Below are 15,969 nucleotides of genomic sequence, written 5' to 3'. Positions count from 1 at the left end.
TTTATCTTTATTTTTTTCAAATCTAATCGAACTTTACAACCATCCTTAGTCTTATTTTTAGTCTTCATTATTGTTGTAAGGAGGTTTTCTGCCACATTCTTCTCAACATGCATTACATCTATATTATGACAAATAGAAAGTTTCTTCCAATATGGTAAGTCAAAGAATATTGACTTTTTGACCACAAAGTCTCATCATTTACAGATCTCTTCTTCTTGCTAAGGACTTTTCCAAATTCGATCAAAATAATTTTCATTTTGTTTAATAATTCAATACTACTCAAACGACGACTCAGCTTTCTATGTTCTTCCATTCTATTAAACTGTGATTTTTGACTTCTAAAACGATGTGTTGGATCGGCTAAGAATTTTTTGTGTCCCATGTAAGCAAACTTCCCTCTATGTTTTAACCAGACTGATTCGGTCGTTTCACTACAAACAGGACATCCAAACTTACCTATGGTATTACAACCCGACATATGACCATACGCTGGAAAATAATATATAGCCCATAACAAAATTTCTTTCATGGTAAACATACTATTAGTGATACAATCATATGTTTCAATTCCAGTCGACCATAACTCATCAAACTCTGTAATCAATGGTTGCAAGTAGACGTTAATGTCATGCCTTGAATTATTTTTTCAAGAATCAATAATGTTAACGTCGTAAATTCTTTCGACATACATAACGTTGGTGGAAGTTTGCACAAAACAACCATAACTGGCCAACAATTATATGAATTATTTTTTATTTCAAATGGATTAAATTCATCTATTGCAAGTCCTAACCGTACAGTAAGTAGCTCAGTAACAAAATCTTTCCATTTACAATCTATTGTTTTCCAACAAGTAGAATCCCTCGGATGATGCATGAACATCTTGTTTTCATTTTCACCAATTTTGGAATGTCATTTCATATTCTCTGCAATCCACAATACAGTGTACATCAGTTTCAATCTTGGTGTTAGTGGAAAGTACCTTAAATTTTTTTGTAGCAGATGCTTGCTCTTCAACTTTCTATCGTTACTTGGTTTACATCTACTTTCATCACATTTAGGATAATAATCCATATATTCATGCTCTCACTAATACAATATACAATCATTAGGGCATGCATGAATAATTTCACATTTTATTCTCAGAGTCTTAATCATCTTTTTCGCAGAATAGGCGTTCTCTGGTAAAGTATTCTCCTTCAATAGTATTCTTTTAATCATTTAGAATAACTCGTCGAAACTCTTGTGAGACTATTAATGTCTACTTTTCATGCTCAACGATTCAATTATAATAAAAAAATTTTGTATCTTTTTCTCGACACGACGAATATAGGGGTTGTATCACATCTTCCATCATTCTCTTATATTGAATATCATCTGCAACATGACCATCATTTTTTTCTCGACATTCATCTACAAAAGTATCTACATCATCTTCAACTTCTTCATTAGGAAAATGGCTAAGTGCATCATTCAACATATTAATCACTCTTGGGAGCGTATTTTTGTCATACTGACTATCAGATGCAATAGCCCCAACTGTAACATAACTTCACCCCAATATTCACCATGGAAACTCCATGTCGTCTAATGTATCGATACCGTCACAGATTAGGTGTTCTAAAATTAGGTATAATTTTTTCTTCCCAAAAGACGTATTACGACATTTGATACAAGGACAATAATAGTAACCATCGGCCCTCAAACTTAAACTATTTTGTTTCAAATGCATGAGGAAAGAACATACACCTTTGAGGTATCTTTTTAGTTTTTGACCTGACAAGTCCTCTTAACCTCTTGAGCTTCTTGTGATCTATGTATATTTACATTTATACCTTCTAAAAAAATTATTGATATAAAAAGTTATACCATCCAAAATTCACATTATAACATTTAATCAAACCTTCAAGTATATATTTTATTTTTGTACTTCCTAAAGAAGTCTTTCTAGCACAAAGATACTGACATAAATCCCACAGACTTTTCAAAGATAGCCATTGAGTTAATTGGGTGATACAAATGCACATAGTGTTTGAAATAAAGGTCAATTTCCCAAATCAAGATTCACGAGGTCCACTCAATAAAAGAGATGCAATTTATGTTTCAAGATTGCTAAGTTGTGGTGTGATTTTGATAGGAATGGCAAATATGCTTGTGTTGGGCCTTGGAACAACAGGAAATAATCCAAATTATGGGTAAGGGATGATATGCATCTTTTAGTTTAGTGGTTTTAATTCCACATGTTTTTCTTTTTGGGTTGGTGAAGTTAGCTGGTTTTGTTACTTGTCAACATTTTGTTTCACAGATTGATGGCATGCTATTAAAACAAGTAGGCGAATACACAAATAATGGGCAAGAACATAATACTTTGTGTGTGTGTGTGTGTGTGTGTTGCGTTGCCACATAGCTAGATCATTTCTTAGCATCTCTAATTTTTATTTCTTTTTTCACCTGAAACTTCTGTTTCTTGACATCTTATTATCATATTACCTAACTTTCACAAAGCCTTATTTTATTACAGAACAACACGAAACCCACATGCACTTAAAAGATATACGAGTGGGTCCTTCTCAAGCCTAGCCGCACTTGTAACATCTGGACTATGTTCTACTGTACTAGGACAGATGGTAAAGGTTGTACCCGTCAGATTTGTGCATAACAATCTATTGTCAAGATATTCTCCTAATTTGTAAAGCATGTTTTATGAAAATTACAGGCTCAATTCAAATTCCTTCTCCACTTTCTAAGGTAGTAGGCGTTAAAATGACATATGGGCGGACTGACATGAAAGGGTAGGGCTACTAAGTAGACGTTAGATCTTCTATTTTCTTCATATGACTTTGGATGCTACCATATATTTTTATCATGAGAAAAAGGGAGAAAATTGTAGCTATTAGCATATATCTTTGTACAACATTTCTTTTTGGTTTAATATATACATTTTAGTTTCTAAACTATTAACTTGTAGAAGATAAGTTCAAAATTATAGTAGTATTTTTTCTGGTATTAGCAATTTAAGTTTGCACTCTTTATGAGTTTTGTGCAGGTCACTATGTAATTTGGGACTGTGAAAATTATTGGACCAATTGCAGCATCAGTTGAGAATGCCATGCTAGTGTATGCTTCTTGCTTATTAATGTCTCATTTTTTTACTTTGAACTAAGTTGCTTATGTACCCACTATCTTCTTTTCCTATGGATCAATATGAGATTTTATTTGAGTAGTCATTGAGACATGAATGAAAAATTGCTCTTACTTATTCAAATCAAATTACATGCTTCAAAATATAGGAATCTATCGGTATTGAAATTGATAAGAAATATATCGGATAAAAAACCTAAGTCTTCAATCCAAATCTAACTATATTGGATAAAAAAAAAACCTAATACAATCTATATAAAGAAAAGAGGGATTAGAGAGAGTACCTAGCTCGAAGTCGCAATGATTTCTGGCTTGTTGCGTGAGGTGATGCAGCAGGTGACCGTGCCTTGGTAACCAATGTGATCACTTCAAGTTATCAGAGATAGGTAGCGAGATCAATAAGTCACTTCGAGCTATTAGATATAGGTAGCGATGAGATACAGACCCAGATGAGATACAGAGAAAATGAGGATCAGATTTAGATCGAAATCGATCGATCAAATAGAGTAGGAGATGAGATCTATAAAGGGAGACAGATCGAGAGAGAGAGAGAGAGGGATATAAAGATCAATCGAGAGAGATAGAAAGAAAGAGAGATAGAGGGGTCGATCAATAGAGAGACTATGAAAGAGGTCGATTGAGAGAGAGAGAGAAAAAAAAACGAAGTTGATCGATCAAGAGAGAGACTGTGAGAAAGAAATTGAGAGGTTGATCGATCGAGAGAGAGAGAGATAAAGAGCAAGGTCAATTGAGAGAGAGACTATGAGAAAGAGAGAGAGATGGAGAGGTCGATCAATTAATGACTTTGAGAGAGAGATAGAGAAAAAGAGAGAGAGATGAGATCGACAGAGAGATGAAAACATGGTCGAAAGGCCGTGGAATTTTGGATTTTAAAATTCATCAGGCTAGGCCCAACAAATTTTTTGATTCAAATTTGGGATTTTCACGTAGTGTCTTTTGCTCTTTAATTGATCTGACATGCTAACATTTTGGGTTGATTTTAACTCATTGACTTGGTCCATTGACATTGTATTCTTCACCACCGCGTAATATTCTTGACTCATTATTCTCAAGATTGTTTTTTAATTGGTCAAGCACTCGAGTTCAAGTGCCTTTAGTCTCATCTCAAAGCCCAAATCCTTGGAGCATCCACAAATTCATTTTCATATTTTTCTTCGTAAATAAAATCTCCAACTCCTATTCTACAATTTCCTTCTCTTTAAAATAAAAATTAAAATCAATACTTTGAAATTGAGCTACTCTAGTCTTGATAGCTTTTAAGATTCTTTCTTCTCTCTAAGGCACTTTGGATTCCCCATTGATGCAATCAATAGCCACTTTCGAGTCAGCTCTGACCTTTAAAAAATTAATGTTTAGGCTTGAGCCATGGTCAAACCATTTAGGATGGCTTACAGCTCATGATGGATAACCAACTTCCCAATGGTGTTTTCAGCCAGGGGCCCCACTGTAGCTCCTCTATTTTCTCTAATGATCGTTCCCTCTCCTCCAACATTTCCTCTAAATGATCCATCTGAGTTGAGTGCATGGAACTCTTCAGTAGGCTTGGTCCAGATGCATTTCACAAGGGTTCTATTGTCAAACTTAGGGTTCAAGTCCCAAGAAGTCATGAAAGCTCTTGTTAAAGCATGGCCTTCTACGCTAGCCTCAAGGTTGTGGACTTCGAACTGGACATCAGGCACTATGATGCTTTCTAGGAGCTCTAAAGGGAGGAAATTGTTTTAAAACATTATTGAAGTCACATTATTAAGCTCCATGTCGTGGACTCTGAACTGGACATCACACACCTTTTTTGTTTGAGATCCCTCTTAAAAAGAAAAATTAGTCATGTTAGGATGAATATCACATATCCCTGCATTTTCCACCCATTTACCCCCACTCCCTCACTTTCCTCCAATCCGCCACCCCCCCCCCCCCCCCCCTTCTCCTCAATTTTTTGAAGATGGCATCTCCCCTTTACTTGGGCTTTTTCTCATAGACTAATTGAGAATGATCTAAATACCCTTTTCTTCAAACTCTAACAAAAACCTTTCAATTTTGTCTCCAAAATTCTTCTTCTTCAAGTTATTTAACTTTAGCACTAACTATAATTTGCCCCCATTGCAAGAAATCATGGCTTTGCCCCCTACTCAAAACTATGTACTTTCTTTCATAAGAGAAAAGTAATATAAAAGTTATTTTTAAGAGGAATCTCAAACCAACAAGAAAACTTTAATGTTTGTGTGATCCTATTAATCTATCCTTTAAGGGGGAATTTGATGTTAGAACCCAATTAACGTGTGGCCCATTAACCTACACGTTTTTAGGTTTTTGACTTGCACAAGGATTCTATAATTATAGAGACGTTAATAATTAATGATAAATCCCAATTGTATTAGAAATAACTCTTTAAGTATTAAAAAGAAACCTTAATGGATAGGAATCGTACTAAAAGAGGATTTATAGGTTCTCTATTCCCATCTATGTAAGTGGATCGACACCCCCATAATAAATACGCATAAAATGTGAATAACTAATAAGAGAGAGGATTTTGTAGGTGGTGATCTCCATCGATCAATAAAGTCTTAGGCCGAACCAATATAGAGAGGAAAGAGAATGTGAGTCTAAAAATTAGAGAACATGGAACAAGGTTCACAAAATCGGGGATTTACGCACACACAAGCACGTGGATTGCAAAAATTAAACCTCCAACTTATTGGTTTATCGATTGAACTTATGGCACAAGGTAAGTACCTTAACCTTTAAACTTTAGAAGCATGAATAGGTTTCTTGAGATAAATACATGATTCTTAATCTTGAAAAATTATAGACTAATAGTTATGTGGATAAAGATTTATTATAGATTAAATCTCACATGTGGTATCAGAGCGTAGGAAGAGAATCTCAATATCTCAGATTAATTGTCTATTTATGCATTATTATTGTCTAATTGGCTAAGTTCCTTTTGAAATATTGTAAAAACTAAATGGTTATTTTCTAACCCTTTTAATCTTAAGATTAATTGGTTTTGTTTGAATTTATTTTATTGCCATTGATTTAGTTTGGATTTTTACAAATCTATAAATTTCAAGATTTTTTTATTTCCGGTTGGGTTTATACAAACTCATAATTTTCCAATTTTGATTTTGATTTGGGTTTATTACGAACCCATATATTTCCAATTTTTTTGATCCCATAAGTTTTCAGATTTTTACTATCGATTCGATTTATACAAACACATAAAGTTTCAGATTTTTATTATTGATTAAATTTATACAAACCCATAAAGTTTTAGATTTTGATTATTGAAACCCATAAAATTTCAAATTTTATTATTGTCTTGATTTATATAAACCTATAAAATTTCAAATTTTGAAAATCATAAAATTTCAAATTTTCGATTCACAATTGGCATTACTCTTAGTAAATCTTATAATGTTTTAATTTAGGATTATTAATAATTTTATTAAATTTGTAGCTTTTTATTTTCAATGATTGTTATTTTGGTTATGTTACAATGTTGTCATTATTTTAAAGTGTATTACTCATTAAGTTTCCATTGTTGTGACTCCATACTTACAAAATTTTATAAAGTATTATAATATTAACACCTCTTGGAGAGTAACCTAAAAGTTTAGTAATATTATTGGCCAATTTTGATATACATAAATTCTATTAAATTTGTAGACACCAAAGTAATTTAAATTAGTAAATTTATTAAATATCTAATTACATTAAATTTTGGTCTTTGGGGTGATATTAAAGAACGATAACATTTACAATGATAGACTCAATTATATTATGTGATGTATTTATAGGAATCTGATTATGATCTTAGGATAAATAAAGATCTGGTTATGTTTTCATAAGTAATGAAAAATAATGATTCTTCTAATGGAAAAAGAATTAAAATTCAAATACCAGAATCGTATTTGAGATCTCATTGAATTATCTTCTAAAAGTAAGAAAGTCGGCTATAAATGGGTCTTCAAGATCAAGCACAACGCAAAAAATAATATTGAACAATTTAAAATCAGACTTGTGGCCAAAAGTTTTATTCAGAATAAAGGTATCGATTACACTTTCTCTCCAATTTCAAAGAAAAACTCATTAGGAATCATTATAGTAATGGTACTCATTATGATTTGGAGTTACAATAAATGGATGTGAAAACGATTTTCTTGAATGGGAATTTGGATGAAAAAATCTACATGAAACAACCTTTAGGGTTCATAGAAAATCTACATGAAACAACCTTAGAGCCATTAAATTTCTACCATCCTCCTTTAATTTGACAGTTTCAATCCGTTGAAAAAAAAAATGACCATGAAAATTTTGAAATTTAATAGTATTGGATTGTCAAATATAAGCTTATTTTCACATTGCAAAGACTATATTATGAAGGGTTTTAATGTTGCAATACATGGGAGGAAATATAATATAGATGACATACAACCGTCACGACTCAAATTAGTATCTAACCGAAATATAGTATTATAGTATCTAATGAATATTGGGATTATTGACAAGATTTCAAAATTCTTGATCATGTATAAAAATATTTTGATTATAAAATTCTAAATTAAATTTTTTTCAAAAGTAAATTATCTTGTAAAAGAAAAATTCACTTTAACACAATCGGTTTAATGGGCCAAGTGAGAGAATGTTAGAACCCAATTAACGTGTGGCCCATTGCCCTACATGTTTTTAGGTTTTTAACTTGCACAAGGATTCTATAATTATAGAGACGTCAATAATTAAAGATAAATCTCAATTGTATTAGAAATAGAAATAACTCTTTAAATATTATAAGGAAACCTTGATGTATAGGAATCCTACTGAAATAAGCACACACGAAACGTGAGTAACAAATAAGAGAGATAGGGCTTTGAACTGTGGTGATCTCCATCCATCATTAAAGCCCTAGGCCGAATCATTATAGAGTGGGAAGAGAATGTGAATTTAGAAATTAAAGAATGTGGAACAAGGTTCACACGATCAGAGATTTACGCACATTGGATCACAAACACATGGATCGATTTAACTTATGGCATAAGATAAGTACCTTAACCTTAAATCTTTAGAAGCATGAATAGGTTTCTTGAGACATACATTATTCTTAATTTTGAAAAATTATTAACTAATAATTATGTGAATAAAGATTTGTTATGGATTAAATCTCACATTTGGTTCAGATTGTAAAACCTGACTCCCAATTATGATCTTGGATTATTAGAACTATATTATAGAAATCGATTTCCAGAATCTAAAATCGCGTATGATGACACTGATTCTAAAATTTGATTTTAAAATCTAAAATCAAAATCTTGTTCAGCTAAAACCGTCTGTGAGAGTTTCTAATTCTCCAAGTTTTTTTTGTTTTTTATTGTGAAAAAATAGATGGACAACAATACCGACTGATTCACAGGATTCTAAAATCTGATTATTAGTGAGAATTGGATTTTAGAATCAGAATCACATGCCTCCTAAGTGTGATTCCTCCTATATTAGAAGATCTATCTCCCTATGATATTTTTTTTCAAAAAAGTACGAAGAAGACAATCAAAATGGAGATAAAAGGATTAGCACATGTGATCATCATATCAAGAGATTCAAAACAACATCAAATCTAATCACCATGACTGGGGGTAAGATCCTTTATTTTTCGCATCTAATGGTTTCACCAACAGAACGATGACTGAAAGAAAAGACATTTGACGCTTAATACTTTTTTTACGAATTACTTCTTTGAACCAGTAGGCAGACATCTTCGGGTACCTCTTAAGACTTTTGAAGTCGACGTAGACAATACCGAACCTTGCTGTGTACCCTAATCTCCATTCAAAGTTGTCAAGCAATGACCATGCAAAGTAACCAATCACATTGGCTCCTTCATCAATTGCTTTCTTGAGTTCAATCAAATAGCTTTTGTAGTAATTGATTCTTTTGGTGTCATGCAATCCCTTAGGAAGGGTAACGTTACCAGGATCATCCATGCCTATAAACACAAATATAATCAACATTAAGTTTTCATGTCAATTACCTCTATAACAAAATAAAAACTATGGATTGTTGGTCCCACCATTTTCGGATAGAATCATAGTAGGGTTGCCATAATGCTCTTTTATATAGGTCACAGCTTTGTACAGTCCCCATGGTACTATGTAAAGCCAGTAAGAGTTCGCCTACAAATGAGCAATTTTTCATATATGAAGTTAAGGTTGAGAAGAAAACCACAATTTAACAAACTAAATTGACTCATATTCTCAACCATGCCAATAGAACCAGAAACCAATGTGCCATGCATCAAAATATTCAAAAGAATTCAACACTTTTAGCGAATAAAAATAATTAAAAAAAAAAAAAAGGAATAATGATGAATGCACGCAGTTGGGTATGCGGCTGACATGGCAAGGGCACAGAACCACACATCTTTTTCCTGTGTATCCCGATGAAAAAGATCTATGGTTCTATGCCCTTGCCACGTCAGCCATGTACCCAACAACGTATTCATCAGGACTCTAAAAAGAACTACTGACATAGATAATCTTTTTTTTTTTTTTTTTCAAATAATATAGGCCAAAGTTACTTACCCTTGGTCCAATTGGCACCTTATTGCGTTCATCTACAATGTTCACACACAAAAGAGGGTAATATACACGATTTAATCAATTAAAGGAAATATTGGAACGAAAAGTGTTACAAGTTTTCTGTTATAAGGTAAGGGAAGATAAAGGGGCTTACAAGCAAATCCAGCATTCCAATCCATCTGGTAGCCTTTGACCTTTTGATTGGTTTGTTGTTGATCATACATGTAGTAAGCTGTATATTGGTTTACACCCAAAAAATCAATTGAGCCCTTCACCATCTTAACCTCTGCTCTAGTGAACTTCGGAAGCCTCTCTCGAACTATATTTTGCATTGTCTTCGGGTATTCCCCATAAACGATTGGATGAAGAAACCTTATAATATAAAAAAACAAAAATGAGAGTATCGATCAACAAATGAAATAAATTATCATGCATGTCTAAGTAAGTGATCTAATTAATGATGTTAAGAGGTTATTACCATCCAACATGAAAGTCCCTTGCTCTTTGGGCCGCGTATTGGTCAGCCTTCGATTTAGTAAGAGGTTCATACCAAACAAAATCCAAAAGAATTCCAATCCTCCCTTTTTGTTTTGCCTAACAATTTATACAAAATTGTTATATCACGAGATGTTTATGCCTAATTGGAATAATAATAGTTATATCAAATATGTGACTCTTACTTGATATTTTTCACGGTATCTTTGAACTGCAGCTGCATGGGATAAAATCAAATTATGGGCCACAATGTATGGCTCGGTTGCAGAATTCCCTTCTGTGCAGTTTCCGAATGCTTTAGAACATCTTTTCGGAGCGAAGAACCCATTGTCATACCCAAGAGCAGCAACAACTCTTGGTTCATTGAACGTCATCCAATTTTTCACTCGATCGCCAAATGTTTTGAAACAAAAATCTGCATAGTCAGCGAAGTCCTTCCTGTATGTTTTGAACCAATAATTAAATTCTCACCCCCAATCACAAAAACTTTACTACATCATATTTAAAGAGATTCATAACTGCTCATCCCTCATCCTAGTAATGAGACTGTAATGTTGGAACGGATAAATTGGATTGAATGTGCTCCCAATCATCATGTAAATAAGTTATTTATCAAAATCAGCATTGCAAGGGAGCGATAAGTAATAATTAAGTCAAGCTGGAGTAACATTGAAATGTACATCGTGGGGAACATTTCTGACGTGAATGAGTGTCAGAATCCTAGATGATTTTCATCGAGATACGAGTGAGATCTCGATAAAAGCATTTGTGATTCTGACACACATCCACATCAGAAATGTCCCCCACAATGTACATTTTAATGTTACTTCAGCATTATCCAATAATTAAATGTACCAAAATACTCTAGCTTAATGTACTTACACAACATTGTGGCTCAACAACCCGTTGTATTTCTTCTCGAGTGCTTCGGGAAGATCATAGTGATAGAGGTTTGCATAAGGAGTAATGCCTACAAGTTCAATAAATATATATATAAAAAATTCAATCAATCGAAGTACAAAATTGAACATTACCAGTTACAATAATTAGATGCCAATAATATTCTTAGGAGTAATTTTGAGAAACCCTCCAAGTTTTAGTGACAATTGGAGATACCTTGACCCCTGAGGTTTTCAAACTAATGGCGTACCCATTGACTTTGGTCTTCCATGAGAGACTAACACAATTACTCAATGACCAAAATGCTCCCACTTTTAATCTCCTCCTATCAAAAACCTTTGTTTTTTCACCCCAAACACCCTATCTTGTTCTAATCATCTGACGGTTGAAGAATATCAGCCTCAAGGGTAATTATTATTATTTTATGTTTGCCCATGTGGAAAACAAGGGCTTTTTGCAAGAGGTTGAATACAAGAAGAAATTTTTGGTCATTTTACGTTAGTCTACTATGGAAGACCAAATCAATATGTCATCTTTTCAAAAACCCGAGGAGTTTCTCTAATTTTCTTGAAATCCGAGGTGCATCTCAAAATTACACAATTCCTTTAAGGGTATTTACCATTAGTAACACCCAGCGAAATTTGTGATATATGGGTTTACCCTTGCAAAATGCAAGATTAGGTTTACCCCTAACTCGAAGTCAAGGTCTATATTCTTCTTTTTTTATTGAATTAAGGGTAAAAATTTGATTTTAGGCAAATAATCTTATATTTTGCAGGTAAAAATTGAATAAAGGGACCTTGACTTTTTGTCAAACAGGTAACTTAATCTTATATTTTGCAGGGGCAAACCTAATATCACCAATTTCGTAGAGGGGTATAACTAAAATTTCCTTCACTTGATGCATTGTAAATTTGTAATACTTTACTTTACTTTTTTTTTTTTTTTTTTTTCCTTATCATGGGATTAGTCTCACTAGAAGTGAGACTGGTTGAGTCAAGGGTCAACCAGACCAGGAGGTGGCCCTCGTGGGGTTTCGAGCACTCGACCTACCCTTCTTGGGAAGCTTATCAAGGCTTGGCTTGCCACTAGGCCAACCCCTTGGAGTTATAAATTTGTAATACAATAATGAATTTCTGACTAGAAAGTCTTCACTCAGTCCATGCTCGGCTAACGTGGCAAGGACATGGAACCATAGATTCATTTCCTCGGGATACATAACTGCACATATTTTATGGGGATGTGTAATTATGTATCCCGAAGAAAAAGATCTATGGTTCCATGTCCTTGCCACATCAGCAAATTATTGACCAAGTAAGAAAATCACAACTCATTGTAATATAGTATAATAAGACTGTCTATCTGTCGGTCGGCAAGATTTGAGGACCATCATGCCAATTGTAGCCAAACCACCAAAGCAATGACATACAACTGTTCCTCAATAATAGAGGAAGAAATTTCATTGCTTAAGATTTAGTGGGCCCAATTCTAATCCAATCAAACTATGAAAGATAATAATAATAATAGAGTGAGAGATATAATATTGACTGATTGACCATCCTTATAATAAATAATAAAAAATTACCTCTTTGAAGCATGTAATCGATCAATCTGTTGTAATAAGCAACTCCCTTCCAGTTCACCTTCCCCACACCATCTACATAAAATATATTCAAATTTCAAATAAAAACTATACAAAAAGATGTTTTTTAAAGTAAATTTGATATTTGATGATAAAATTTAATTACTTGGAAAAATTCTAGACCACGAGATTGAGAATCGGTATGCATCAAAGTTCAATTTTTCCATTAGATCCACATCGTCCTGCAATCGAAACCATTTTAATATTACATAGCAAAAAATTAAATAAAAGAGCATGTAGATCGGATCTTAAGGTTGAAGATGAAGGGAAATTTTTTTAGGCAAGAGTTAAAGATGATCGGTTTTGAAACGAAAAATCAAGAATTTTTTACTACAGGTTGAAGATGAGGGCATTTAAGTAACTTTTCATTTGTCTGTTCGCATAATTTCAAATCTCGTTCGTTTGGTGATAAGTCATCTCGATATCATTCACCAATGAGACAGATTTACGTGGAGTCTTGCCATGGTTTTAAATCTTGATTGGACGTCTTGTTCATGGACAAAACTGATTTGTCTCAGATGAGTCAACTCATCTTAGTCTCAAATGAAATTTGAAACCATGAATCTTGGGCTTTGCATCATCTCACGAGATAAACAATATGACTCGAACGATATTTTGAAAATCTTGTTTGAGTCAATACAGCATAATCAAATCAATTGGGATTTTGTATATTTTAATTAAAATGATTACTTCTTTGAGAATTTAAATATTTATCATGTAAGCAAAATATGATCTTATTACAATACATTTTCAATCTACCTCATTTCATAAAATAAAATAAAAAATTATACTAATTTTAATATAAATATGTATGAATAAATAATTATAAACTGAGTTAAATGACGAGTCCTGATAAAATGACTCGTCAGGTGGAATACTCGATGACTCACTGACGTGGACAAGTTTGGAAATCGTAGATCTTTCTGCCTTGGGATACGTGACTCCCTCGGGATACACATACAGATCTACAGTTCCAAACTTGTCACATCAATGAGTCGATTGAGTATGCCACCTGGCGAGTCATTCCATCACGACTCTTAAATGAGTTGGCTCGTCCAATACAACTCGGTCTCTTCTTTCCAGTCTTAAATTTTAATTGAAACTATGTCTGTTAGAGTAGACCGAGGTCAAGGGAAGGTATCTCAATACCCACCAAAAAACTGAGGGGTATGTCTAAATAATAATAATAACAAGGTGTTTTTGGAGATTACGCTCCATGTTTTGGAGAATATTGAGATACCCACACGTTTCCAAACTGGTAAAGACATGCGCCACTTGAACTCAGTCTTCTATGATAAACTACAAAAAAGTAACATGAATGCCCTCATCTTCAACCTTCAGACTTCAGGGTTAAAAAATTTTGATTTTTGGGAACGTAAAAAATATGGAAATTTGGTAGAAAAATATAGAGATTTCTACAGAGGGTTAAGAATTAAAGATAAGCACAAATAGAAAAAATATATATTTACCATAGAGGTTAAAGAGCTTGAATTTGAACCGATTTGGAAAAAAAAATGTCGATAGTGAGGTTAAAGATGAGGGCATTTAGATCATTTAGGATAAGTCTACGAGATAAGACTGAGGTCAAGGGATTTTTAATTATTTTCAAAACATAGGAGTAACTCAAATATTCACTAAAACGTGGAAGGGTACGTCTAAATCAGTAATAATAATTATTATAAATTATGAAGAAAAAAATAAACAAAGATGAAAGATCTTACTTTGTATCGGTGGTACTGATCGACCGAAACTTCGCCGGTAGCGTTGTTTGCAATTATTCCTGTAAATATTTAAAAATATATATATATATATATATATATAATATATATATATATATATTAGACACAAATGGAAAAAAGATAGAAAAGAAAGGGCAATTACGGTAATTTTGCATTACCAGGAATTTTCACAAAGACGTCCCAGATGCTCGGTCCTCTACCATCCTTACTCGCCATTCCCTCTACTTGATAAGCTGACGTGGCAGTTCCAAACACAAAACCCTTGGAAAAGCTTTCTCTGCTGAGTCCACCTGTATCGAATCGTACGGTTTGTGGCCATGAAGTCGCACCCAATTCTGATGCATACGCGGCGCACAGAATAACGAATAGAGAATGCAGTAGCAAGTAGAGTTGCAGTGGAGACTTCATTGTGAAATTAGAGAGAGCTTCTGTGTTTCTGTTCTGTTCTGTGTGAGAGATCTGTGAATGTGAGTTAGAATTTAAACGATAGATAAGATACGATTGAGACAGAAGTTGTGGGCCCTCATTGGTGTGAAATGACTCTATTACCCTTTACTTTTACCTAACAGATTATTTTAAGGAAACTTTTGTCGTTTAAACTGTTAAATCAACCATCGAAAACGTTTCTAATAGAAATGATATGACAAAGATTAGAGTTTATAGGTGTCTTGCGTTTACGTCAAGCTGTAAGGTTACTTTTTTGACTTTTTTGCCCTCTATCTTTACCTAAGTAAAGCTCTACCACACTTGATTAAATCAAGGCGTTTTCATAAATAAAAATAAAAATAAAAAACATGGGGCCTAAAGACATAATTTCTTTTTTTCCTTTTTTTTTCTTTTTCTGAGAAATTCTATTACCACACCAACTTTTACTTTACAACACACCAATCCTTTGAAAGTAAGCAACTGTCTATAACATAAGAATTGGTGTGTTATAAGTAAAAGTTGATCCCTCAATAACACTCTTCTCTTTTTTTGTTTTTCTTTTGACAAGTCTGTTTTGTACAATTACTCAAAAACTTCACTAAATAAGATAACTCTCAACTATGAATGTAAATAATAAGAGTGCACATGCTTCGGATTTTGGCAAAATTGGAATCGAATCAATCCAAACCAACCTTGGTTCAGATCGATTCTCAATTCTTATACTTATTATTTTTTATCGTAAAATTAAAATAGTTAAAACTTAAAACTAAACAAAATAAATATTAAACAAAGCGTCAGGCATAACACATAACACCCATAAACAAAACATCAACATACTTATTATTTCAACAGAAACAAAGCATCACGCATAACACATTAAAAATAAATATCATGAAAAAATTAGAAAATAAATATCATTTAACACTTACCTTATATGGGATGATTGAAGATCAAAGTCATTCTTAAAATTAAATATTGCTTGTTGCTTTATGATTAAAAGTAAGGAGGTACATTTTTTATAAGTTTTTATTAGAAAAAA

General features: G+C 33.0%; 1 protein-coding gene across 1 annotated transcript; it reads right to left on the bottom strand.

Annotated features, from left to right (window-relative positions):
• Window positions 1-8,706: 8,706 nt before the first annotated feature.
• On the bottom strand, window positions 8,707-14,970 carry LOC147410172 (beta-glucosidase 44-like). Its single transcript, XM_086432414.1, has 11 exons — window positions 14,663-14,970; window positions 14,487-14,545; window positions 12,872-12,947; window positions 12,709-12,780; window positions 11,106-11,193; window positions 10,409-10,661; window positions 10,207-10,322; window positions 9,883-10,100; window positions 9,732-9,763; window positions 9,221-9,323; window positions 8,707-9,136 (listed from the first exon to the last, which is right to left on the bottom strand). Exons 1-11 carry the CDS (start codon window positions 14,910-14,912, stop codon window positions 8,772-8,774), a joined length of 1,632 nt encoding a protein of 543 aa, XP_086288540.1. The 5' UTR covers window positions 14,913-14,970; the 3' UTR covers window positions 8,707-8,771.
• Window positions 14,971-15,969: the final 999 nt, after the last annotated feature.

This window comes from Akebia trifoliata, chromosome 2 (assembly GCF_017979445.1).
Source record: "Akebia trifoliata isolate Shusen 1 chromosome 2, ASM1797944v1, whole genome shotgun sequence".
NCBI lineage: Eukaryota > Viridiplantae > Streptophyta > Magnoliopsida > Ranunculales > Lardizabalaceae > Akebia > Akebia trifoliata.
Note: the sequence above shows the minus strand (reverse complement) of the source record. Positions and strands in the feature narration are given on the sequence as shown.

Excerpts from the sequence above, each read along its gene's own strand:
- LOC147410172 (XM_086432414.1), bottom strand. The coding sequence starts at position 14,912 with ATGAAGTCTCCACTGCAACTCTACTTGCTACTGCATTCTCTATTCGTT. Across the intron at positions 10,662-11,105 it reads TTGTTGAGCCACAATGTTGT|GAAGGACTTCGCTGACTATG; the intron begins GTAAGTACATTA and ends CAAAACATACAG. Across the intron at positions 9,137-9,220 it reads TATGATTCTATCCGAAAATG|GCATGGATGATCCTGGTAAC; the intron begins GTGGGACCAACA and ends TTGTGTTTATAG.